At 44.5% G+C, this 24154-nt stretch overlaps 2 protein-coding genes and 1 long non-coding RNA gene across 3 annotated transcripts; 2 read left to right on the top strand and 1 right to left on the bottom strand.

The window, feature by feature from the left end:
* Positions 1-2298: 2298 nt before the first annotated feature.
* LOC119017300 (E3 ubiquitin/ISG15 ligase TRIM25-like) lies at positions 2299-3519 on the bottom strand. Its single transcript, XM_037093943.1, has one exon. The coding sequence runs from the start codon at positions 3517-3519 to the stop codon at positions 2314-2316; it is 1206 nt and encodes a 401-aa protein (XP_036949838.1). The 3' UTR covers positions 2299-2313.
* Positions 3520-9883: 6364 nt separating this feature from the next.
* Positions 9884-16515, top strand: LOC119017333. Its single transcript, XR_005074400.1, has 2 exons — positions 9884-11664; positions 12002-16515. It is a non-coding gene; the product is annotated as an uncharacterized LOC119017333 (long non-coding RNA).
* A 1791-nt stretch (positions 16516-18306) lies between these two features.
* On the top strand, positions 18307-22486 carry LOC119017317 (L-rhamnose-binding lectin CSL2-like). Its single transcript, XM_037093962.1, has 9 exons — positions 18307-18413; positions 19896-19934; positions 20190-20240; positions 20714-20849; positions 20947-21056; positions 21156-21200; positions 21489-21624; positions 21754-21863; positions 22372-22486. Exons 1-9 carry the CDS (start codon positions 18380-18382, stop codon positions 22374-22376), a joined length of 666 nt encoding a protein of 221 aa, XP_036949857.1. The 5' UTR covers positions 18307-18379; the 3' UTR covers positions 22377-22486.
* Positions 22487-24154: the final 1668 nt, after the last annotated feature.

The raw sequence follows: 24154 nt of genomic DNA, 5'->3' as shown, positions 1-24154 counted from the left end.
CATGAAAGCACGACACACACACACACACACACACACACACACACACACACACACACACAAACTAGCTGTGTGAAAACCGTCGAGCAGTAAATTGATGAATAATCCAGTTTGGTTGTTCTGCTGAATTACATCTCAGTTTAGAAATAATAAAAATAACGACAGGTGTGTCTGGAGGATAAAGGACATGTCACCTGATTGGTTGATCTATCGGCCAATCAGATAAAGACTCCAGCTCTTCAGAGTGTTTGAATATCTGCCATGTAGATCCAAACCGCTGCAGCTCGACTTGCATGTCGCCTGTTTTGTGGACGAGTGTTATCAATATATTCAGATACATTCAAAGTAAAGAACGTCTATGATGCTGAAAACAGTTTGTTAGTTTTGATAGATTCATTGACTGATAGTTTCAGCTGTTCTTACATAAACTGTTTTGTTGTTTATTTTGTAACAAAACATCATTTTTAATCTCTTTGTAATTTTTTGTGTAAAAGTGATAATTTTGTAGTGTAACTAATGCTGTCAGATAAAAGTTGTAGAATGAAAAAGTACAATACTTTCTTCTGAGCAGAAGAAGAAAGTGAGATTAAAAGAGGAAAAGTACAAGTTACTCAGAACAGCACCAGGTAAGATCAGATATGAGTCTCTATGCCCGTCCTACAGCCGACAACAGACACTGTGTTATCATGAACACAAGCTCCTCCTCCTCTCCAGAGCCAATCACACACCAGCCTTCAGATGATTGATGCGTCCTGTAGCCAATGAGATTTCAGATCCAGTTATATATAGTGTTAGTTTAGTGCTCTCTGCTGTAAAGGGTTTCGGTCCCTAAACCTACAAGCTGTCACTATAAAAGTAAACAGAGACAGTTTCAGCAGGTAGCGAGAGCCTCGCCCAGCGTCTCCCTGCCTACATCTGAACCTTAAACCCTGACGGACTGTTTCAACATGTTGGGATGGAGAAACCTTTAAGATCCTTTAAGATAGTTTGCAAACTTATAAACTTCTTCTTTAACTAGAGTTGAAGGTTTATTACCAAGTTTTAGTGAGAGCAAAGCACACAGGTCAGACTTTTCTCAGTTACTGTTAATCATTGTCAAGAATACATATTGATAAAGATCACAGTTCAGTCAACAGTAAAGATTCATCTCAAAGAGCTGCGGCTGGTTAAAATACTTATATAGTGGATATTGAGAGTCCCTGCGGTAACTCACGATGCTGCCCGAGGTCCCTGAATGTCCTCAAAGTCCAAATTTCATGCCAGCAGAGTGAGCTAAAGAAATCCAGCATCCAGATTATAATCCACAGTCGCTGCTCACATACTCCATCTCGTAGGTTAATCTGAGGTAGGAGAGCAGAAGAAGAACGTCGTCTCCTCTGTTGCTGCATTTGTTATACTCTCTCAGCTTCTCGGCCATCGATTGCTGACATGGACATTCATCTTACTTCCTTATATTTCCATGCAGCTGCTTCCAGTGGCGTGATGACGTGCTCGACTGGTTCTCCTCTTTTATTCAACTCTCTCTGACATCTTGACCTCTACTGTACTGCAGCTTGTGTATTACTTTAGTCTGATTAATCTCTTCATTCAATTCTGTAACTGTTTCTCATTTGTATAACTTCATTATAACTTCATTGTAATGAAGACAGCAATCATTACACATCTGATTATTAATACAATACGCTAATAGCAGAGCTCTCATATATTTCTTAATCACTTGTTAGAACTAGGTATAATGTCCTTTTACTCTCTGATGGTTGTTGGCCAGTGTGTAGCAGTGAAGAAATCAGCTCGACAACGATGGAAACACAACAATACAACACAGACTTTAACACACTGACCCTTAAATAACATCCGTCTATCTGAGTTGACAGAACTCAGCAGCGTCTCCATGATAAACATAAAGTCCAGCACAGAGCGGTTCAGTGAATGTGGTCTGGACTCTGTGGAGGAGAGTCGTGGTGTCAGACGCTGTAGAAGGACAGAACACCTGCACTGTGATCCAGGTACACTCCAACTCTGGAGGACTCAGGGCTTGAGACCGGAGTTCGGATACTGTTGTGATAAAAGTCATAATTGTCTGTTTCACAATCTAACATCCACGATTTGTCGTTGTATCCAAACACACATTCATATGAGCCTCCTGCTCTGCTGATGTTCTGCGACTGCGACACCAACTGCTCCTCTGCCGGTCAGCTCCAGTAACAACGTCCAGTCAGACTCTCTCTGCTCAGGACTTGACGCCTGCCGGTGAATCTGTCTGGGTGATCAGGATAAAACTGTTGTTGTCTCACAAATGTTGCTTTTCTGTTCCCCTCAGATAAGAACAGATGTCTGTATGCTGTTTGGATCCAGTGTGATTTCACGTGAATATCTTAAGAATCCAGCTCTGGTCTTCGGCTCTGGTTGTGGGTTTGACAGTAAAACATCCACTTTCATCACTGTCAGTGAGATGTTGGTCCATGTGTCTCTCAGGACGTCCTGTAGTTTGTCTCTGAGCTCTGACACAGCTGCTGTCACATCCTCAAAGTAGTTGAGAGGACGGATGTTGATGCTGGATGAGTGTGTAGACTCACTGAGTGCTGACAGTGAGGGGTAGTTGTGTAGAAACTGGTTGTGATCCTCTGTGTGTGAGAGCTTCTTCAGCTCAGCGTCTTTCCTCTTCAGCTCAGTGATCTCCTGCTCCAGCTTCTCCTGAAGCTCTTTGACTCGACTCACTTCAGTTTCCTGCTGGGATCTGACCTGCTGCTTCACATCAGAGCGTCTTTCCTCCATGAGACGGATCAGCTCGGAGAAGATCTTCTCACTGTGCTCCACTGCTTTATCAGCAGAGCCATTGATGGCCTCCACCTCCTGTTGAAGCAGCTTCACATCTTCCTCTCTGTCCTGGATTCTCTGCTGGATGTTGTGTCGACTCCCCTCCAGCTCTCTCTGCCTCTCAGTCCTCTCTGCTGCAGCTGACACTGTGTCGTGGCCTTTATGTTCGTCCACAGAGCAGAGATAACAGATACACTGCTGATCAGTACGGCAGAACATCTTCATCACCTCATCGTGACGAGAGCAGATGTTCTCCTGGAGCTTCTCTGACGGCTCCACCAGCTTGTGTTTCTTTAAAAAAGCTGCTTCATAATGAGGCTGGAGGTGTTTCTCACAGTAAGAGGCCAGACAGACCTGACAGGACTTGACAGCTCTCAGTTTCCTCCCAGTGCAGGCATCACAGGCCACATCTTCAGCTCCAGCATAGCAGAGATCAGCAGCAGCAGCTTGGAGTCCAGTCTTCTTCAGCTGCTCCACTAAAGCTGCTAACATGGTGTGTGTCAGCAGCTCAGGCCTCGGTGTGAAGCTCTTCCTGCACTGAGGGCAGCTGTAGATCCTCCTCTCAACCTCTGTGTCCCAGTGGTCTTTAATACAGTTCTTACAGTAACTGTGTCCACAGGGAGTCGTCACCGGATCCTTCAGTAGATCCAAACAGATCAGACAAGAGAAAGTCTCTCGGTCCAGCTGAAGTCCTCTCTGCTCCATCTCACCGCTCAGTACATCGACTGTCTGAGTTTCACTTCCTCCTGTAAATACTCCCTTGGTTGACTGATATAAACTGTAGATTTGCTCCCTCCCACTGTATGAACACAGGCTGGATGACTCCTCCCTCCTCTTTGTCTCCAAACTCAACACACAACACACAGCACCAACACACAACCAGGTGTGTGTTGGAGCTCACCTGAGTTTGCCATGTGTATTTGAAAATCCCTCACTGTAAGTAGCACGTTATCTGTCTCATTTGGATCACGAAGTTTATGATTTGAAATATAAATTGTATCCTAATTTACAAGTATTTAACATAACTTGGAGCTGGATGTCTAATCTGTTTGGGTAAATATTCTAATTTGTTCTCTTTTGTTTTGAACCATCGACCAGGAAGAACTATGATCCCAACATTCATATAAATAAACAAGACAAACTGATTCCAGCCTGTGTTTCCAGCTGGTTTGTGGCTCCAGTTGGAAACATTATATCTACAACATTGACTGACAGTGCAGAGGTAGTTAAAGCTCATCCGCAGGCTGATTTCTTACTTTGAATTATAATAAATGATAATTCATGATTTACTGTATTCTGACTCCTGTAGATCAGAGCCTGAAGCGCTCGCAGAGCTGCTGACAGTCTGAGAGAGAAATAACTCGCATCTGTTCTGCAAACGGTTCAGCAGCTTTGAACTTTGGGCTGAACCGGGAGTTTCCACACACATTCCCAGGAATCATGACAGCTTAACACAGTCTGAGTGAACGTACGTCGTGTCTTTGTACCTTCATGTGAGGCCTGATGATCGCAGTCAGAACAAACACACTCTGTGTACCTGCAGTGATGTCATGAATAATCCAGATGTGTTCAGCCTCCAGCTGTCACACACAGCTGTCCACGGTCCTTCAAAGTCTGGAATGACCTCAAACTACCTGGATTCAAGGCCTGGAAAAGGCTTTAAATCCAAACTGAACATGTTGGAGATTTCTGTCCTGAAACTTTTTCCTCTCAGACGACGTCTTCTTCTAAAACTCAGACCAGAACTGAACCAGAACCAGTTTCAGGGCCCAGAGCTTTTCATCTTGTATTCGTGAATAAAACTGCCCGAGGAAATAATCAATAATTAAGTCAAATATCTGTCAGGAATAACAAGAAGCTGTGCTGCTGATGAATTAATCAAGTGTTGCTTCAGAAACAGATTCAGGTAACAGCGATGAAAGAACGTGAATAAAGTTAAAGAGGATTTATATTTATTGTAAATATCATTTATACCATAAAATCTCAAATACAGCCTTGTGTCAAAATAACAGCTAACGGTGGAGTTACAGACACACAAGATTCTGTAGCTGGTGTTTTCATTTTCATATCATACTCGTGTGTGTGTGTGTGTGTGTGTGTGTGTTTGGTGTGTGTGTGTGTGTGTGTGTGTCCTCTTTCAGTTTCTCCTCCCTCACCTCACCTGCTAAGTTCAACCAACATAATAACATTCCTATAGGCTAACAACATGCTAACAACATGCTAACAACATGCTAACAGGCGTTGCTGTAATATTGCTGTGAATATGTAGTATTTTTGATAAAAAAACATTTTTTACTGTATTTTGACTGTAAAATATTTTATATATAGAGAGAGAAACTCAGCACTTCCCGCAGATGTTTCACATTAAAAGTCTGCCACAAAGAGAGAGATTGTGCAGCAGTCAGAATAATTTAATTGTGATAAGATAAACTAAATGGACTTTGTAAATGATGAAATATTGATCATCAGGTGTGTTAAAGACCTCGTGACGTGTTCTTGGTTAATCTTCTCAGATGGAAGCGTGTGGACACGTCCGTCCTGCTGTCAGTGTTCATGTCATCGCAGCAGGACGGGACTCAGTTTATCTCTTCTTCGTGTGATTCCAAGCGTCTTACTCTGAAGCTTTCCTGGCATTTGCTCTGTTGCCATGGCAATAATAACAGGTGGCCGTTATCCCGACACCCACTCAGCTCTCAGCAGGTCGAAGGAAAGAGAGTCGACCGACAGCAGCTTTTCGAAAGTTCAGCTGACGACTGAAAGACGTTTATTAAAGGCTGAAGTAGCTGCAGATCACAAACTGACCTGAGACGTTTACAGCCTCGCTGCAGCTGCTGAGCTAACAGTGTTAGCATGCAGCAGCTGCACATCCAGGGTGTAAATCATGTCTTTTAAATTAATTTGCTAAAATTGAACAGTACAGTGCTGTAATTTACTGTGAATATGAAGCTGCAGTAAGCTAGCTTAGCTTAGCATAAGGACTTGAAACAACTGAATCCACCTGCAGCAGCTGTGAACCTCCCTGACCATCGTGTTGTGTTGTTGAACTGCTCCTTTAATACAACAGATGCTGCACAATAAACACTCGGAACAGTAAAAAGCCAAATGACAGCGAACAGACAGACGAGCAGGTAGAAACCTGATGACATCATTAAACCTGATGTGAGACTCACACAGACGTCCATCTTCTTCATCTTCATCGTCTGGTCACACATCATCATCATCAGATGTTTCTGTCACACAACTAACACAACAACAAACACAACACAACACACTCATTTTGATCCTGAAATAAAGAAACATTTGGAGGAAATAAATCTTTGAAATAAACATGAAACATCTGTTTAAAGTCGCCTTCAGGGAGATTTACCCTCAACCTCTGACTCACACACACACACACACACACACACACACACTCTCTCACACACTCACACACACACACACACACACACACACACTCTCACACACACACACACACACACACACACACACACACACACAGTGTAGCCTGAGGCAGTATTGAGGCTGGTGTGGTTTGAGGATCAGAAACAAGCTTCTGTTTGCATGTGAATCAGCTGCTGCAGAAACGCTGCAACATCAACTTATCAGTCTGATGTTGGACCGACCCGACCCGACCCGACCGACCCGACCCGTCTCATTTAATTTCTCTTTAATCTCAGAATATGACCTGGGAGCTGTCTTGCAGTGGAGCTCACTGTTCCATTACAGATGAGAAGCTGCAGCACATTCGTCTGTTTCAGCAGTGAAGCTGCTGCTGTGTTGACAGCCTGCTCAGCTGAACACACCTGCAGTGACGCAGGTGCAGGTACCTGAACACACCTGCAGTGACGCAGGTGCAGGTACCTGAACACACCTGCAGTGACGCAGGTGCAGGTACCTGAACACACCTGCAGTGACGCAGGTGCAGGTACCTGAACACACCTGCTGACTGCTGCAGAGTCAAAGAGCTCAAACTTCTAAACGAAGCGTTCTGATTGGCGACTGCGGTGAAATAAGTGAAGTAAGCCGATAATGTTGGAACTCATCGATCGAACAAGACTTCAATCAAACAGCTGATTTCTGTTTGTGGTCGGAAACAAAAAACATCATTAATACATGTGATCAAACACACACACACACACACACACTCACACTCACATCCACCTGTTGCTGCTGCTGCTGAGATGGCTGCGTGCTGTGGTTGCCATGGTTACTCTCTCTCTCTCGACTGATAAGTCTTTGGATGGATGTTTGCAGCCGTCACCGTGGCGACGCTGGAACATTTATCGACAACGTCAAAAAAATAAATAAATGAAAAAAACAATTAGGAAACAGCTGGAGACGTTCTGGAGTCAGCGTCCAGATGAACGAGGTGACAGTGAACGCATCAGCTTGTTGTTGTCACACTCGTCACACTGTAATGATGTCATCACAGTGTGGAGACTGACAGCCTGGATCTCAGGTTACAAGTCAGCAGCTGATATCAGAACACGACTGTGATCATAGTTTCATCTCAACGTTTCAGCGTCATGAACTCTGAAACTCGCTGCTGCGACTTCACGTGACGAGTGAGACATAAAACCAGCGGACTGACCCTTTAATATATTCACAGAGGCTTTGTACACTGAGACAGAGTGAAGAAGACGAGTTAGTGATGAAGGTCCGCTGGGCTGCAGAACTTCTCACAGAACTTTTTACATTTCTTTGATTTCACGGCGACGCTTCTTCAAAGGCTGCAGCCTCGAACACCCCGACGACCAGCGAGCGACACGTCGGAGGTCAGAGACAGATTTCATCAAATCTAATTGCTTTTCAGCTTCTCACACACTTTCAGACAGTGTGGAGGCCGGAGGCTGTCAGACCTGTGCAGGTGTGTGTGTGTGTGTGTGTGTGTGTGTGTGTGTGTGTGTGTGTGTGTGTGTGTGTTGTCCCTCTATAATGATGAATCAGCTGTAAATGATTTCTAATTAATCTGTAATGATAAGCGGTGATCAGCAGCGGTTCTGGGATCAGTTCTTCTCTGCTGCAGAGCGTCAGGAAGTGAAGCTGCGCTGAATGAAAATGCAGAAGAAGAAGTCGAGCGGTGAAACTTTACAGAGGGAGGAGAGAGTTTAACCGCAGACTCAGCAAATCCTCCGTGTGCTCGTTAAACTGGACCAGCGGCGCCGTCACGTGAAGCATGTAAAGATCCGCACTTTATATTTGAAAGCTGTTGAGTCACTGGGTGCATTAATCAGACACACAGACTCAGTTCTGCCTGCAGGCCCGAACACTCAGCACACACCAGAGGAGGATCGGATCCTCCTCCAGGCTGTCAATCAGTCTGATGACAGACACATCCGCTGCTGTAGCCGGCCCTGTTCTGATCCAGAGCCCGGTCCCGTGTGGGTGGCACCTCGTTCTGGACCTCAGTGACGTCACTTTGTATTCACAGAGGTTCTGCTCCTGACGCACCGGACTGTCGGCCATCGTAGCGGCTGTGACCCTGGAGTTTCCTGCAGCACAGACGTTTATCAGCCACCTCGGACCTGATTGGCTGTTCAGATCAGCGAATCAGTGCAGGAGAAGAGGAACAGAAGAAGAAAGTGTCTGTGAACAGTCGCTGCTGAACAGCTGAAGAAGACGTGAGGCTCAGTCGGCCCGTCACAGCTGGTTGATCCGACTTCTGTTCATCTGAATGAGAGAAAGTGATTCAGAGTCCAACATGAAGTGAGTTCTCGGCGCTGAGTCCACTTGAATCGAGGCTTCAGGTTTTTGGACGCGGACTGAAAGAAACTAGACGATATTTGAAGCCAGTGCGAGTTTGGCTTTAATCTGCACGTAGGAAGCAAATGAAGAGCTTTTTCTTTCCAGAAGGATTCATTTAAAACAAATGACGCCCACAGTTCCACCCACAGGCTGCTGAGAGCGGCAGAGAAACACTGAAGTCAGAAACACTGAAGACATTTTCACTTATGAAACAGAATCACGAGGACAAAATGTCCCCCGGCAGCAAGTCTTCATGTCTTCAGGCTGTCGGGACATTTCTCTGTGATTTCTGGTGGTTTTGCTCCAAATGAGGCAAAAATGTCCAAATTACACAAAAGATATCTAAAAATATAAACAGCAGATTCACTTTGAATGTCACAGCTGCTCCTCATTAATCATCAGGTCTGAACATGAAGCACTAATTATTATTAGAGTCACTTTAAACCATTAAAACTTAACAAGTCAATCAGCTGGTGAAGACTTCGATGTGTAAATCTGTTGCTGGGAAACAAATTTTATCTTTGTAGATTTGTTTTCTTCTCGTCTGCGAACATGAAGAAATCTGTGTGTTTCTTTATAGTTCATAATCAGATGGATGATCAGCTAACGGATGTTGTTGACTCACCCACTCGTCAGATGTTATTGACGTAACGTTAATTTAGTGAAATGTAGTTTAAAATCTTCCAGACTGAATCATTATTAAACAGCTTTTATGCAGTTTCAGGTCAGCGATCAGCATGCTAACGTTAGCTTTGTCAGTTAGCTTTGCCACATTTTAAAAAGTAAACACTGACTTTACAATCGTTCTAATCAAACTGAAGACATGATGATGGATCCTGCTGGACTTCCCTGCCTGTGATTGGTTGGTTTAATCGAAGTCTTCTTGTGTTACAAGCTGTAGTTTCCCAGTAAACACACGTCTGGTGTTTGTTCCTGTCTGCAGGCCTCTCGACTCTCTCCTGGACCGACACCATGTTTTCCTGTGGACGGTCTCTCGTTGGACAGAAGAAGAGGATCGTCTGAACCAACTAATCATTCTCCACCCCAACATGGCCGACGACCTTTACAGCAGCACCTTCTCCGCTTCTGAATCAGACTTCTCCTCGTCCTCCTCGTCCTCCTCAGCGTCCGCCGCCTTCCTCACACTCGAGCAGAGGGCGGCCTTCGTCTTCGTCCTCATCCTCTTCATCTTCCTGGGCCTGCTCATCGTCCGCTGTTTCCGGATCCTCCTGGACCCGTACCGGAGCATGCCGTCCTCCACCTGGACGGACTACATGGAGAAGGACACCTTCGACTACCGGATTTCCTGACAGGCAGCCTGAGAGGCAGCAACCCTGACAACCAAAGGTTAAACTGAGGCGACGATCACACTGAGAATGAAGCTCAAACACAAGCGCACATTTCCCCCTCTGGTGGTCCAGACCAGCCAACAGCAAGCTGGGAGGGTGAAACTGAAGAAGGTCGACGTGAGTTTCGACTCCATGTTCACATCTGAAGATGCTGTTTGCTGGTCAGGACAGACGCTGCTGGTGGCAACTTAACATCCGCCTCATCAGGACGGCGACTGAAATCCACCCCCCTTTTTAATCTGACATAATAAAGACTTACAACGCGACTTTTACACCGACAACTTGAGAATTCACTGGATTTTAGCAGGAAAATTTTAGATCAGTCTGACAGAAAGACTCAAAACAAGCAGCTAAAACATTACAGATCCTCCGTCTTTGTTCAACATGTGGAGCTGCACACAGAACGTTGATCCGAGTTACAGAAATGTTTAACTGTGTTTGGATTTGAGTTGGTTCACCGTTCAGAGGCGACCGGACGGACTCGTGCCACAGTTTGCTTGTAGTGATCAGTAAAGTTCACTAACAGCTACAACTTGACTCGGCGCTTAACAGACTTGAGACTGACTTCAGTGACTCTGACAGTAAAATAAAAACTAAGACTTTTATAGCCACACATTTCCAGACATTATTCCAACACAACCTGCCCCAGAATGCAATGCTTCGGGAGAAGTGCGCTTGTCGTTTTCTAACTGCTTCCTGTCTGATCGTCGCCTCAGTCCGCCCGGCAGGCGAACATCTGGACAGAAATCTCAGCATTCAAACAGTTTGTATAATTCAACTATAATTCTAATATAAATCAATTCAACAGACTCTATAAAGACAAGTGGAATTTCAAAGTTTTACTTAATTGTAGTTTCACAAAAGCAACTTTTGAGCAAATGTTGTTCGCTCACAAACTGCAGAACAACTTGTGAAACAAATGTGACATTTGATTAGTGAAATATGGCCAAAAACAGCAGGCGAGGAAACTTCAGATCAAGACACAAACACAAGAAGAAGCATTCGGTCCAAATTTAGCTAAAATTTAACTATTTAAACTCTCCTCTCATGGCACTTTGAGGTTCATTTCCTGCCGTCGCTGTGATTTCTGCCCAGATCCTGAAGGTGTGAAGCTCGTGACGTCGCTCCACCTGCGGCGCTCCGACAGATCACTACGACTTCACGTCCATCGAGCCGCCTGCCGGGCGGCGTGTTAGGGTTGCTGTCTCTCACCAGAGAAGAACATTTATTTATTTTTATTTTTAACTTTTTTTTTTTTTTTTAATTGTTAACTTTTATCAACAGACTCAAAAAACATATTCAGAGAGCTTGTGAAGCTCGATGGAGCTCACTGAGGAAACAGGTGAACAATGTGATGTTATTTTAGAGTGGTGAGGAGGAGGAGGAGGAGGAGGAGGAGGAGGAGGAGGAGGAGGCCCAGGAGAGTTGAATGCAGGACTGATGGAGGCTGTTGAATCGCTCTGACTGCAGAGACGAGACGAGTTGGTTTTTCCAGCGACTCTCCGTCGTCCTGCCAGCCCGGCCGTTGCTAAGTAACTGGTGTTTTCAGTGCCAGCTGATGTCTGAAATGCCGGCGACTCACCACGCAGCCGATCGGCAAACTGAGCTCTGCTGCACGTCTGCAGCCAACTCGCCTCAGCTCGGAAGAAACGGGGGTGAGGATCAGGCCACCAGGACGACGACGAGGGGAATCGGTCCTGTGGCGCAAACCGACCGTCAGCTGGACGTCTGAACGGAAAACCTGCCGGACCCACAGGTGGGTCAGTAACACAAACACCACCCACAGCTACAGAATTCACTTTAAAATCAAATCAGATCAAAATGTCTCAGATTTGCAGCCATGAAAGCAGAACTGGTCTGCAGTGTTGGTAGACGTTCACAACAGTTGTGAAGTCGTGAGTAAAGATGAAGCTGAGTGCTGGTGAGAAAAACTGCCGTCAACATGTTTAAATTCTCCAGCAGCGGCTGACATTTCCTCAAATCTGGATCAGAACTTTTTGCCTAAAAGTAACTTTGTTTGATTCACTTTGAAAACACATTGAATCATACATAGAAACAAAATGACATGTTGTCGCGTGTTCTGGTTCTTCCAGCAGCTCCTCAGGCGACCCGATCCGGCTCCAGCTGTAATGGGTTTCCTGGCGGTCGGCGGTCTCCCGTCAAGCCTCCTGAACCTTCGAGCTGAAATCCCCCGAACAGAGAAACAATTTGAAGCCGCTCCCATCGGCTCTTCTCTCTGCGAGGGTCTGACACTGAAACACAACGCTTCACTTCCTGTTCGGATCGAGAGGCTGGAAACAAGCGGGACTAACGCCATGACATCACACGAAGAGTTCTGGATTCATTATCACAGGTTCTGCTCTGACTCTCATCTTGGGACTCATCTGGAGTCTCCTCCCTCAGATTGAACCTCCATCGTCCCCGTCTACCTGCGGCAGGAAACCCTCCGAGGCTCTTCCTCCCTCCTCTTCATCCTCCTCGGTGTTGGAAACTAATCTTCACTCTTCTCTGTGAAGCTCTCAAAGTTTCCCAGGCTCTCCAGAGGGGTCCTCTATGCAGGGAGGGTGACCGAACCTCCGCCGGAAGGAAAAACATCGACAGACAGAACGAGGATGATTTCTGTCTGGTGTCTGTCGGGGGGCTGTTGTCCTCTGCTGACTGAATGCAGCAGGATCAGGATGGATTTATTTCTTTTGAGGGTTTTTTTTTTCATTTTGGGGGAACTTATAAAATATTTGGGTCCCTCGCGGATCCCGCGGGGGCGTCGCAGACATCAGACGTGCGGTTTGAAAAAGGAGTTTTAGTTTCAGGACTTTTTCACAGACGAGTGAGGATCACTGAAGAGCTTCATCTCCACGATACGGATCCGTTTCCAGCTCACGTCCTCTGATTACTGAGTTTTATCTTGGTGGTGTTTTATCTTTTCTTAAGTGCTTCTGTCAGTTTGTGTCTGCTGAGCTTCAGACGAGTCATGATTTCTGTTAATGTTGGAAAATCCACTCACTTATGCTGCGATCAGGCTGCAGCTGAGCGTCTACACAGGTTCTGTTTTTATCTTCAGACAGAAAACACGGCTGAGTTCACCGCTAACGGAAATCTGAACAGTTCTGGATGTTTAGTCAGAATTTAGATCATAAAATCCTGCAGATAAAAGCTTCTGCTTTAATCTCCCTCAGTAGTTTCCGACATTTTCCCAGTTTTGTCCAAAACTGGAACATATTTCTCCAAAAAGTTCAAACTTTTTTGACCAAGTAGCGTCGAGCTTCATCTTGACCTGCACCACAAGATATAATTATAATAGATTTGCCGGAATAATTCTCTACGTACCTGCGAGGTGGGCGGAGCTTAAACCGTCTGTTTTTTCTGAACACTTGATTTTCTCGCTCTTGAATGCAACTCTTCAGTCGTTCTCACTCGTCGGCGTGTTTATTGATGGCGAACTAAAAACATCTGATAGAAAGAAGTTTGATGTTACACACACACACACACACACACACACAGCTGTTTATACTTCTGTGAGGTCACTGAAGCCACTTTCTTCACTTTTGCAAAAGAAATTCACACATTTGTCCTGAACAGTCCTCACTTCGCTAAACGTCCCCACTAACAGGTGTGATTCTCAAGTCCTCACAAAGATAGAAGTACAAACACACACACACACGATGGTATACAGTATAGTGTGTAACCACGTCCACAGCACTGCCTTTGTATTCACGTACACACACACACTGGCTGTCGAACACTCCCAGCAGCTCACTGCCGAACCGACGACTTCACTTCCTGTCTCTAGACTCCGCCCCCTCCTCGTCACCCTCTTCACACTGTCTCCCTCTCTTATCCTCGCGGCCGGCTTCTCTCCTCGAGCTCTGACATTTGTTCGATTTCATTTCCCTGCACCGACCCGACAGGTGAAATTCATTTGTGTTGCTCTATGAAGAAGATAAAGCACGAAGGAGTAATAAAGAGGAGCTCTGAGAGAGGACGGCGGCGTCCTCCGTCTTATCTCTTCACGTCTTCTCTCTCGTCTCTCACAGAAAACTCTCATTAGTCTGTCAGCTGCTGCAGGAGGGAAATAAATCCATGCAGAGGCTTTAAATCTGCCGTCAGGTGCTCTGAGGCTCAGGACAGGTGTGTTCACCTGCAGGCAGAACAGGTTCAGAGTTACATTACAGTTATGATGATGAGGTGACAAGAGATCATGTGACTTTGTATCATCAGGAGGAGGAGAGGATCCAAAGAGAATCACATTATTACGCAGCCTGAATTCTTTGTCATTTTTAACGGGCTGTGAGCTCTGAGACAATGATGTAGTTCACCTCCAGTGAAAAGGGGCGGAGCAGAAACCTCCGTCAGGTGCAGGTCAGATTATCTGGCTCCGTCAGTCTCGACTGTAAACGACTCTGCTGTGTGTTAATGAGGCTTGTTTCCCCGGGACGACGACAGCGATGCCGTTAATTATTATTGGCATCAATTATCACCTGATTAACACAGATGGAGAGAGACGAGCCGAATCCACCCGGATCAACATGACGAGAAACAAATCTGTCGGCTGAATCTGAACGAACATTTTCTCATTCGTCACCTTCTGCTGCTGAGTCAGAGACGAAACAAAAACACATCATCTTAACGATTTGAATATTTGGTGAATGTGTTTGTGACGTTTCGATCGGTGGGTTCAGATGTTTGTATCTTCTGACCTTCTGTACATTCGTAGGTCTGATCAGTGAAGTTTAGAAACAGTCTAATTAAATCCTGACTGATCTGTGAATATCGATCAGCTGACGGACTGATGAGATGTTTTTATTGATCGAGCGGTTGTCGAGCGATGCGTTCACTTCCTGCTGCAGACGTCCGTGTGTTTGTGCGTCTGAGCTTCGTCTGATCCCTTTAATTCTGCCGTCTGCCTTTCAGCCATCTGCATCCTCCTGCTGTTCCTCCTCCTCCTCCTCCTCCTCCTCTTCGCCTCCCTCTGCTTACTCATCATCTTGATCGCTCTCCTCCTCCCACACCTTCATCCCTCCTCCACTGCCTCATCTTGATGCTCACTCCTCCTCCTCCTCCTCTTCCTCCTTGCCTTACACTAAGCCTGTTTACATAGGATTGGAAGCTGCAGCAGCTCCGTCACTGCTGTTTTTTACCCTTTAAGGGAGTCGGGATGGCTTTTCTGTTTTCTGTGTGCGCTCGTGTTCGATTTCAGGAAACTGCTTCTGAGCTGAACTTTGCCTTTGAACTGCTGGTTTTCCCAAAATGTCTGTTTTTCTTTCTTTACACTGAGCTGGAAGGGAAAATCCACCTCAGTCACTGGTGGAGGGCCTCGAGGTCCTGATCCAAGTGACTGTAAAGATGTTGTGTAAGAGAGTCAGTCGAAGGACTCTAGGATGCAAATCGACTATTAAAAGAGCCAAAACCACCTGAAATAGATGATGTGGTGATGATGATGAAGATGATGTGATGATGATGAAGATGATGTGATGATGATGATGATGAAGGTGGATTTTCCCTCTCAGTACTTCCTGTTTGTTCTGAAACTGTGGCTCTTCTTGTTCCGAGCGTTTGCTAACGACCGAGCGACGTGCGGCTGTTTCCTTCTCTGTGTTGTGTTGCAGAAACAATCGTGCGTTTGTCAGCTCAGCTCGTCGTGTCTGCGGGTCGTCCGAGTGTTCGAGTCACTTCTCTCTGCAGCGTTTCGTTATCTGGTGACAATGTGAAGCTCGTTCTCACGTCGCAGCTGAAAATACTCAGATGTTTTCACACTGTGTTCTGACGTCACTGTTGTACTTTATCGGTGCAAAGGTTTCAGTTTTGATAAAGATGTAGGTGCTTCATGGACACGTGAACGTTTTGATTTCAAAAACAAACCAAACAGAAAGAAAACTGATCTATCGATCAATCGAACAAAGAAAATAAAGTCAGTCAACACGCCTGGAGTCAAAGCATGAAAATCTTTCTGTTTTAAAACTCAATTTTAAATCAATATTTCAAAGGTCTCAACATTTAATTTGGGCAAAACTTTTTATTTTTACAATCACACATTTAAAAAAAAATATTTTGGAATTGTTAGTTTTTGAGACATTCTCCAAAACTTTACATTTCAGATTTAGTGTTAAAAGTGTTGAAATAAGTTTAGATTCAAAATGAAACTGAAAGACTTTGATCTCAGCTTCAAAGTGTCTGAATCTAAAACACGATGTGAAGAAACTTCGTTACTGTTTCTGAGGTGTGAAAAATGAAATGAAGTCATTTCGTGGTCCTAAAATATTTGATGGCGTCGCCGACTTCTTTCCTTCTGTGACTGTGAGTTGAATTCTGACGGACGGGTTTTCTCCCGGACGTCACGCCGGCTCTCTCTCTCTTTTGTTGACGGTGTAGATGACGTGCAGATTTCCTGACTTCCTGTTGTTGTTGTTTTCTTTTCTACGGCGTAGATGACGTGCAGGTTGTGTGTTTCGGTGTGTGATCAGAGCTCCTCTATATTTTCTAAGTGGTTGAAAGTTGTCGTGTCCAAACAGAAGTGTAGATTTCTCTTCCTGCCTCCTGTCTGAGCTCTTTTATGAGTCTGCGCTCTTGTTTTGTAAAGAAATAAAACTTCCTGTTGGACCAAACCTCAGTTCGTCTGTGGAATTCTTTCTGTCTCAGACCAGACGGACCAGAGACCCGTTCTCCTCTTTGACCTTGCTCTCCTCCTTCTTTACTTTCTCACTTTATTTTCACTATTCAGTTATTGTACTTGTGATTTATAGAATGAAATGTTAATTTGATGATTGATCAGGTTCATATTTTTCATGCAACAAGAAAACACCCTCATCTGACACGTGAATTAATCTCATGTTTCACTTGTTTCATGTTTTCACAGTTTACAGGTGAGAGTGGCGACGATGGCGATCAGGTCGCGTTTGTTTTGACTCTCGTTGATTCTGGAGATTCATCACAGACGTCGTTAGTTTAATGAAAACCTTCCAGAACAGATTTATATGATCTTTATAAATCACTGATGCACTGAAATGTAAACTGACTTCGTACATTGTTACAGCTCATAAACATGATTCCTGTTTAATTTAAATGATGTTACTGTAATACCTCACTGTCTGTTTATAATCAACAGATTATTGTTTTAATCAGCGACACACTCACATCAGATAAATGTGATGTAATCTGATAAAACACCTCCAGAGATGTCATACAGCTGCTCCAGATGCATTGTGGGTAGGCTCCAGGCTGGGGTCCTGTAACACTGTAACTAATAATCCAGAGATATCACTTTTATTATTCCACTCTTCTTTTATAGGATCCATTTTCAGAACGTTTCCTTGGAGTCAGACAGTGAATGCAGGAACGTTTCTGACTGAAGCTCTTCATGGTGTGATGTCACCGCGTCTCCCTCCTGGACTTCAGCTGCTGCTCTGGCTTCACTTTCCAAACAGCAGAATCAATCGTGAACGAGGACGCAGAAGAAGGAGACGGAGCTGTCTGAATCTTTGGACGTTGAGCTCCTTCTCGTCGTCTAATATTAACCTGCTGCGTTTCCATAATCTGCATGTGTCCGTGTGAGTCATCATACATGAAGGCTGACAGATGGCGGACGGGTGGAGCCGCAAACTGCAACATGCTGCAACTCAAAGAGGACAGAATCACAGGAAGTGACAGTAAATAATCACCATCAATCGTTAGTTTCCATCCAGCGCTCTTCATGTTGTATGTTCCTGTTGTTTACATTCTTATTGTTTACGTTCCTGTTGTTTACGTTCCTGTTGTTTACGTTCTTGTTGTTTACGCTCCTGTTGTTTACGCTCCTGTTGTTTACGTTCTTATTGTTTACGCTCCTGTTGTTTACGCTCCTGTTGTTTACGTTCCTGTTGTTTACGCTCCTGTTGTTTACGCTCCTGTTGTTTACGTTCTTATTGTTTACGCTCCTGTTGTTTACGCTGGTTCTGGTTCTGGTTCTGGTTCTGGTTCTGATCAGGGACTCACTCTGCTGTCTGCAGTTTTTATTTGACCACACACACTTTAAAGGACTCTTCTGTGTTTCTCTGTTTGAAGGCCTTGTTACTGTGAATATGAAGCAGTTGTGACCTCAGACTGCGCTGGTTTGTCTCTGTAGTCGGATCTGAGTAATCAGATTTCTGGTTTCTTTGCTCTCCTGTTCTTCGTCCAGGTGACAGACTGATTGTTGTCCAGAACCTGAGTGTGAGTCTCAGAGTCGGGGGTTTGTGTTGGCGCGGTCCTTCGACCCGTCTGTGTTTGTGAACATGAACTGGATTCGGGTCGGGTCCGATGGAGCAGAAGCTGCTGTCAGCTGTGTGTTCAGACACACACTCATGCTGGGTGTGTGTGTGTTGTACCAACGTCCTGAGGGTGTCTGTGTGTGTGTGTGTGTGTGCACTGTGTTGTTGACAGAGTGATGTCATCAGTGAAACAGACTCAGGTGTGCTGAGTGACAGACTGACGAGTCAAAGTGGTTTGTCTGTGTCGACATGAGGACAGATCAGAACCTCGGCGCTGCTCTCTGTGAGTACCAACACACTTTTTATTTCACCTGCAGCGTCTTTAAAGGGCTCTTCTGCTGTTTCTGTGTTTGACAGCATTAAAGATGATTCTTTGTGTGTATTTATATTCTGCTGTAACACGACGGTGTCCATCTGTGATCCTCCCTGCTGTCGGCTGGCTGTGAGGATTTCTCTCACGACAGATCCAACAATATGACACCTGATACAGGAAACACTGTGTAACAAACGAGACGAGAACGTTTCACTAACTGATCGTTGTGTCGTCATCGACGGGTCAGATGATTCTGAGGTGTACCGTTCCGCTCCAGGTGACACTTTCTTTAATGATGACGTTCTTGGATAGGAAAATAATGTGCAGACAGAAATGTGAGACCTCTGCTCTCCATCAGCGCCTGCAGATGATTCTGCTGTGAAGTTCTGACACCATGTGAACCCAGAACCTGATGTGTTCGGCACACTGTGGGCTGAGGTCCAGTCAAGTGTCCGCGTTCATTAGACAGCAGATGTGAAATCAGCTCAGACACGTTAAACAGACGGATCAGAGACGTTTCCTGACTCGTGTTTACTTTGATGTAAAAAAGTTTAAAAAAACACTCAGCAGTCGTGAGTTCTTGTTTCTGTGAAGTTAAAAACATTTTGCATGACGACTCGACGTCATCGTTCGTTTCTCAGTGTCGTCCGCCAACATCACAGATGTTGAAGAATGTTCAAAACGTGTTTTCACTTCGTCTTTTTCATTTAATTCACTTAATAGTAAAAACTAATTACTGACATTAATTAATGCACCAAAGAAATTTATTACACACAATAAAAAGAAGTAAAGAATAAACAGATAAATTGTTGAATTACAAAAATGAATTCTGATGAATGAAATGAAAAATATTAATGGGAAATAAACACAAAGACAAAATGAAACAGAACAATCGATCATGTCGAATTTTGTTTATCTTTTACAGTGTTTTGGTGATTATTTGCATATTGATTCACTGATTGAGTCGTTCATCTGGTTTTGATCCTCAACAGTCACTGTGTGACATCAGAGACACCAGGACGTCACATGAACACATGACGACATGTTTTATATAAGCTGGTAACACACACACACACAGCTCTCACTGTTCCAGTGTCTGACTGTGTGTTTAATAACTGTGCTGATTATAAATGTCAATTAAAAATTAATTCCCACCAGTCGATCAGTTAATCCTGTTACAGCTCAGTCACTGTGACTCTCTGACTCTTTATTTAACGTTATTCCTCATCAGACTCACTTTCCTCTGAGACTTCTTACATCGACGTTACCGTGACACGAACAGCGTAAACCTGACAGTTCATCCTTTATATTTCATATTTAATGTTACATTCATGAATTTATTTTTGATTGTGGAAGTTTTGGGGCTCTGCGTCCGTCAGCTGCAGTGTTGTAATGTAACTCAGTAGATTTCCTGTTTCCTGTCGAGTCTCTGACGTGTCTCTGTGTGTTCAGTGTTAACGGTGCTGTGCTGCAGCTCGGCGACCACAGCAGGTAAATATCAGACTGTTTGCTTTAAAACTGTCGACTCGTCAGCTGACACACAAACTGTCAACAGACGTCTTCTTCTCTCCTTCTTCATACTTCCTACAGCCTCGTCTCCTTCTCTATATCCTTTTCCTTCCCTGCTTCCTTATTTCCTACTCACCATCCTCCTGTCTGATAAAACCTGACTCCCATAATGTTCATGATCTTCCACCTCACATGTCCTCATGTAAACCCTCAGCGGTGACGTGTGCTGTGTTTCAGAGAGGACGTTGACCTGCGACCTGCAGGACTACGCTCAGAGGCTGATCTGCTGTACGACCCCGTAACATACAGTCACGTTTCAACTGCAGTCGTCAATCTGTGGTTGTTCAGTGTCTCTGTGGTTGTTCAGTGTCTCTGTGGTTGTTCAGTGTCTCTGTGGTTGTTCAGTGTCTCTGTGTGGTTGTTCAGTGTCTCTGTGGTTGTTCAGTGTCTCTGTGTGGTTGTTCAGTGTCTCTGTGGTTGTTCAGTGTCTCTGTGGTTGTTCAGTGTCTCTGTGTGGTTGTTCAGTGTCTCTGTGTGGTTGTTCAGTGTCTCTGTGGTTGTTCAGTGTCTCTGTGGTTGTTCAGTGTCTCTGTGGTTGTTCAGTGTCTCTGTGTGGTTGTTCAGTGTTTCTGTGGTTGTTCAGTGTCTCTGTGTGGTTGTTCAGTGTCTCTGTGTGGTTGTTCAGTGTCTCTGTAGTTGTAGAAGTAATCAGATTACTTGTTTCTTCCCTCCGTCCTGTCCCGCCTCGGTCCTTCATCCAGATGACAGTCTGATTGTTGTCCAGAACGTGAATGCGAGTCACAGAGAGTCGGAGGTTTGTGTTGACGGCGTTCCTCCGACCCGTCTGCAGCCGCCGCTCTGCTCCATGACGCCCGTCCTCAACACCGTCAAGAAGAGGTAAAAAGACTGAGCGTCTGTCTGCAGACCACATCTTTGTTTACCACGCCTGAAACCTGCACGTTGATAACACCTGTCTCTTGCCCCGCCCTCTCAGGTGTGATGGTCGATACAGGTGTGCAGTGAAGATGGATTCATGTCACTTTGCTAAACCCTGCATGACCAGGTGTGTGTGGATGGAAACCACATACACCTGTGAGACTGGGAGTAGGTATCTGTGTGTGTGTGTGTGTGTGTGTGTGTGTGTGTGTGTGTGTGTGTGTGTGTGTGTTGATATTAATGTGTGTGTGTTGTTTGTTGTTGCAGGGATCCACTATGTGTGTCAGAGACGGAGGTCTACACTCGACTGTGGTGAGTTATTATGATTGTATTTAATATTCGTGTCAGTATCAGTGCTCCTGTTGATCACTTCCTGCAGTTGTTTCACATTAAAAGCTTTCAGGAGAGACTCGCTTTATTGTGAAATATTTGCAGGAAGTCTTCAGTTTAGTTTTTCGAGTTGACAGAACCAGCTGGACTTTATACCAGAACTTAAACCAGATTTCAGCAGCAGAATCACCGACCCCATCATCATCACGCGTCTGATTGTGTGTGTGTGTGTGTGTGTGTGTGTGTGTGTGTGTGTGTGTGTGTGTCCAGGATCTCAGGTGATCAAAGTATTGAGAGCTAACTACGGCCGGCTCAGTAAGAGAGTCTGCTGGTACGATTACCCTGACAGCCACCCGCCCAGCACCGCCTGTCGAGACTCCAGAACACTGCAGGTGATGGCCGGCAGGTGAGAGACACACACACGCACACACACACACGCACACACACACACTTGAGTGAACATGAATAGATACGTGTTGACTGACTTCAGGATCATGAAGAGGATGGACTGATGTTCTGGCTCGTGTGTCTGCAGGTGTGACGGTCGACACAGATGTTCGGTCCGAGCCTCCAACAGCATCTTCTCCAACCCGTGTCCCGGAACCCGCAAGTACCTGAAGTACTCCTACACCTGTGTGGACCGCGGTACCTGCCCGACCTCAAACCTTAAAAAATAATAACTAAAAAAAAGCATTTGAAGATCCATTAAATGCACCAAAATATTGATAAACATAATCATTAATACATTTATGAAATATTACATGAATTTATATTTCTTTTGTTTTTCAATGACTCAAGTTTTCATTTTACGATTAATTTTAATTTATCTAGCGAAAAAATGTGATGTATTAGTTAAAGAAAGTTAAAGAAATAATAAATTAATTAAATTTGATAAAACAAATAAATCAGCAGAATTAATACAGAAGAAAATAGAAATAGAAATATCAATTTGACCGATTGTATTAATTAATTAAAACCTTCATTTAATTAAATGTATTATTTTATTTGACAGTATCTTTGGTGCGTTTGATGGCTAATTAATTTATTCATTTATCTGATGATGTATTTATTTATTTATCTGTGTCCTTATTGATTCGGGAGGTTCTCAGCACATTAACATCTGTAACACTGAAACTCTTCTCGTCTCCTGCAGAATGAAGGTGAGAAGATTCACCTGGACACAAACTCACCAGCGTTCCACTCTCAGAGCTGAAGATCTTTGAAATGTTTGAATTAATCTGAACATTAAAAGAGTTTCGTGTAACGTTGCTGCAGTTTGGTTTCATTCCTCACGGCTGCAGTTTGTGACGTTCTTACAAACAGAACCTGTAGTTTCATCAGAATACAGAACCAGGTTCTGATGTGGAGAAGCCTGGCGCCCCGCGAGGTTTCACATCCGCCCTGTGTCTGAGCTTCTGGGTCGTCGTGAGCGTCAGACTGACACGTCACATCTCATGTCATGATTGATCGTCAATCAATCAATCAACATTTGTATCACACTGATTCATCTCATGACACTTCCCAAGCTGAGCAGGTCCAGAACAAACTGACCCAGCAGTCCTGCAAGCAGCAGCTGGAGACAGTGGTGACAAGAAAATCTGCCTTTAACAGGAAGAAACCTCGAGCAGAACCGGACCCGGTGCTGGTTACAGATTATATGATGTGAAGTCATGAAGCCGGCTCAGCAGCAGGTTCTGACCTCAGAGTCCAGTTCAGTTCACATGCCATAGTCAGGAGCAAGTTGGGGTTCAGTATGTTGCTCATGGACACTTGGACATGCAGCTCAGCTCAGCCCGGAGGATTTGAACCAGCAACCTTCCGATCACTAGCTGACCGGCTCCACTGGCTGAGCTACAGCCGCCCCTCTGATCAGAAACCTGCGCAGGTCTTCTCACAGTTCATTTAAAAGCTTCATCGCTTCACACACACACACACACACACACACACACACACACACACACACACACACTAATCAAGGTGATCCAGTGGAGTCAGCACTGACCCTCGGCAGCGTCATCGTGTTTGAACAGTTTGTTTGATCTGCTCTCTGTTCACCTGTCAGGAAATTCCAGTTTCACCCGATCTGAGTCACCTCAGCACCAGACTCCCTTAACAAATGTGTCAGTTTAGTGAGTTGTTGAGTTGGAGACACTTTATAAACTCTGTGAAACTCTGTCTCTGACTCATTCTGCATTATTTGGACCTTCTTGTTCATTCAGCAAATGTTCTACATGAACTTCTTTCTGTCTCTGAGTAGAAACATGGAGTCAGTTTGTCTCAGTGATGGACGGGTTTGTTTATTTAACTTGAACCATTTTTGTTCTAAAATCAGACACTCAGTCTCAAACAATACAACATGAATTATCATTAATATATCATATATTATATATGATATATCACGTATCCACCTGAAACAGCAGGTGATCGTCCACACGCTGCTCCCAGATCAGTTCCACAGATTCAGTGGAACGTGTGTGTTACAGTCCTGAAACTTCAGCTCAGCTCTGTTTAATTAAACTCTGTTAAATGCAGTTTAATTCCTCGCCAGCACAGCAGGCAGCAGTCGGTAATATTTCCATTAAGGCTGAGCGTGTCCTCCTCCGTGACGGTAATAATCATAAACCAACAGTTCACATTATTTATATTTTCATTTAACGTCCAGCAGAAGAAGAAGATGTGATGCTGCTTCATTATCCCTCAGCAGGGTTTAAAGGTTTAACTCCTTCACAGCTGATTGCTTTAATTAGGATTTAGAGCAGGACAGAAAATTACACATGGAGAGAGATTAATATTATTCTTAGACTTTTTCTTCTCAGGATGAGTTTGGAAGTGAATCCATTAATATGAAACCTTCAGACTGAAGGTTATTAACCCTCTGCTGCCCAGACAGAAGATTCATGACCGACAGTCGAGGAGAGAGGATGAGAAGAAGAAGT

This window comes from Acanthopagrus latus, chromosome 3 (genome assembly GCF_904848185.1).
Source record: "Acanthopagrus latus isolate v.2019 chromosome 3, fAcaLat1.1, whole genome shotgun sequence".
NCBI classification, from domain to species: Eukaryota; Metazoa; Chordata; class Actinopteri; order Spariformes; family Sparidae; genus Acanthopagrus; species Acanthopagrus latus.
This window is presented reverse-complemented; position numbering and strand designations above follow the sequence as displayed.

Excerpts from the sequence above, each read along its gene's own strand:
- LOC119017317 (XM_037093962.1), top strand. The coding sequence starts at position 18,380 with ATGAGGACAGATCAGAACCTCGGCGCTGCTCTCT. Across the intron at positions 20,850-20,946 it reads CTCAACACCGTCAAGAAGAG|GTGTGATGGTCGATACAGGT; the intron begins GTAAAAAGACTG and ends CCGCCCTCTCAG. Across the intron at positions 21,057-21,155 it reads ATACACCTGTGAGACTGGGA|GGATCCACTATGTGTGTCAG; the intron begins GTAGGTATCTGT and ends TTGTTGTTGCAG.
- LOC119017300 (XM_037093943.1), bottom strand. The coding sequence starts at position 3,519 with ATGGAGCAGAGAGGACTTCAGCTGGACCGAGAGACTTTCTCTTGTCTG.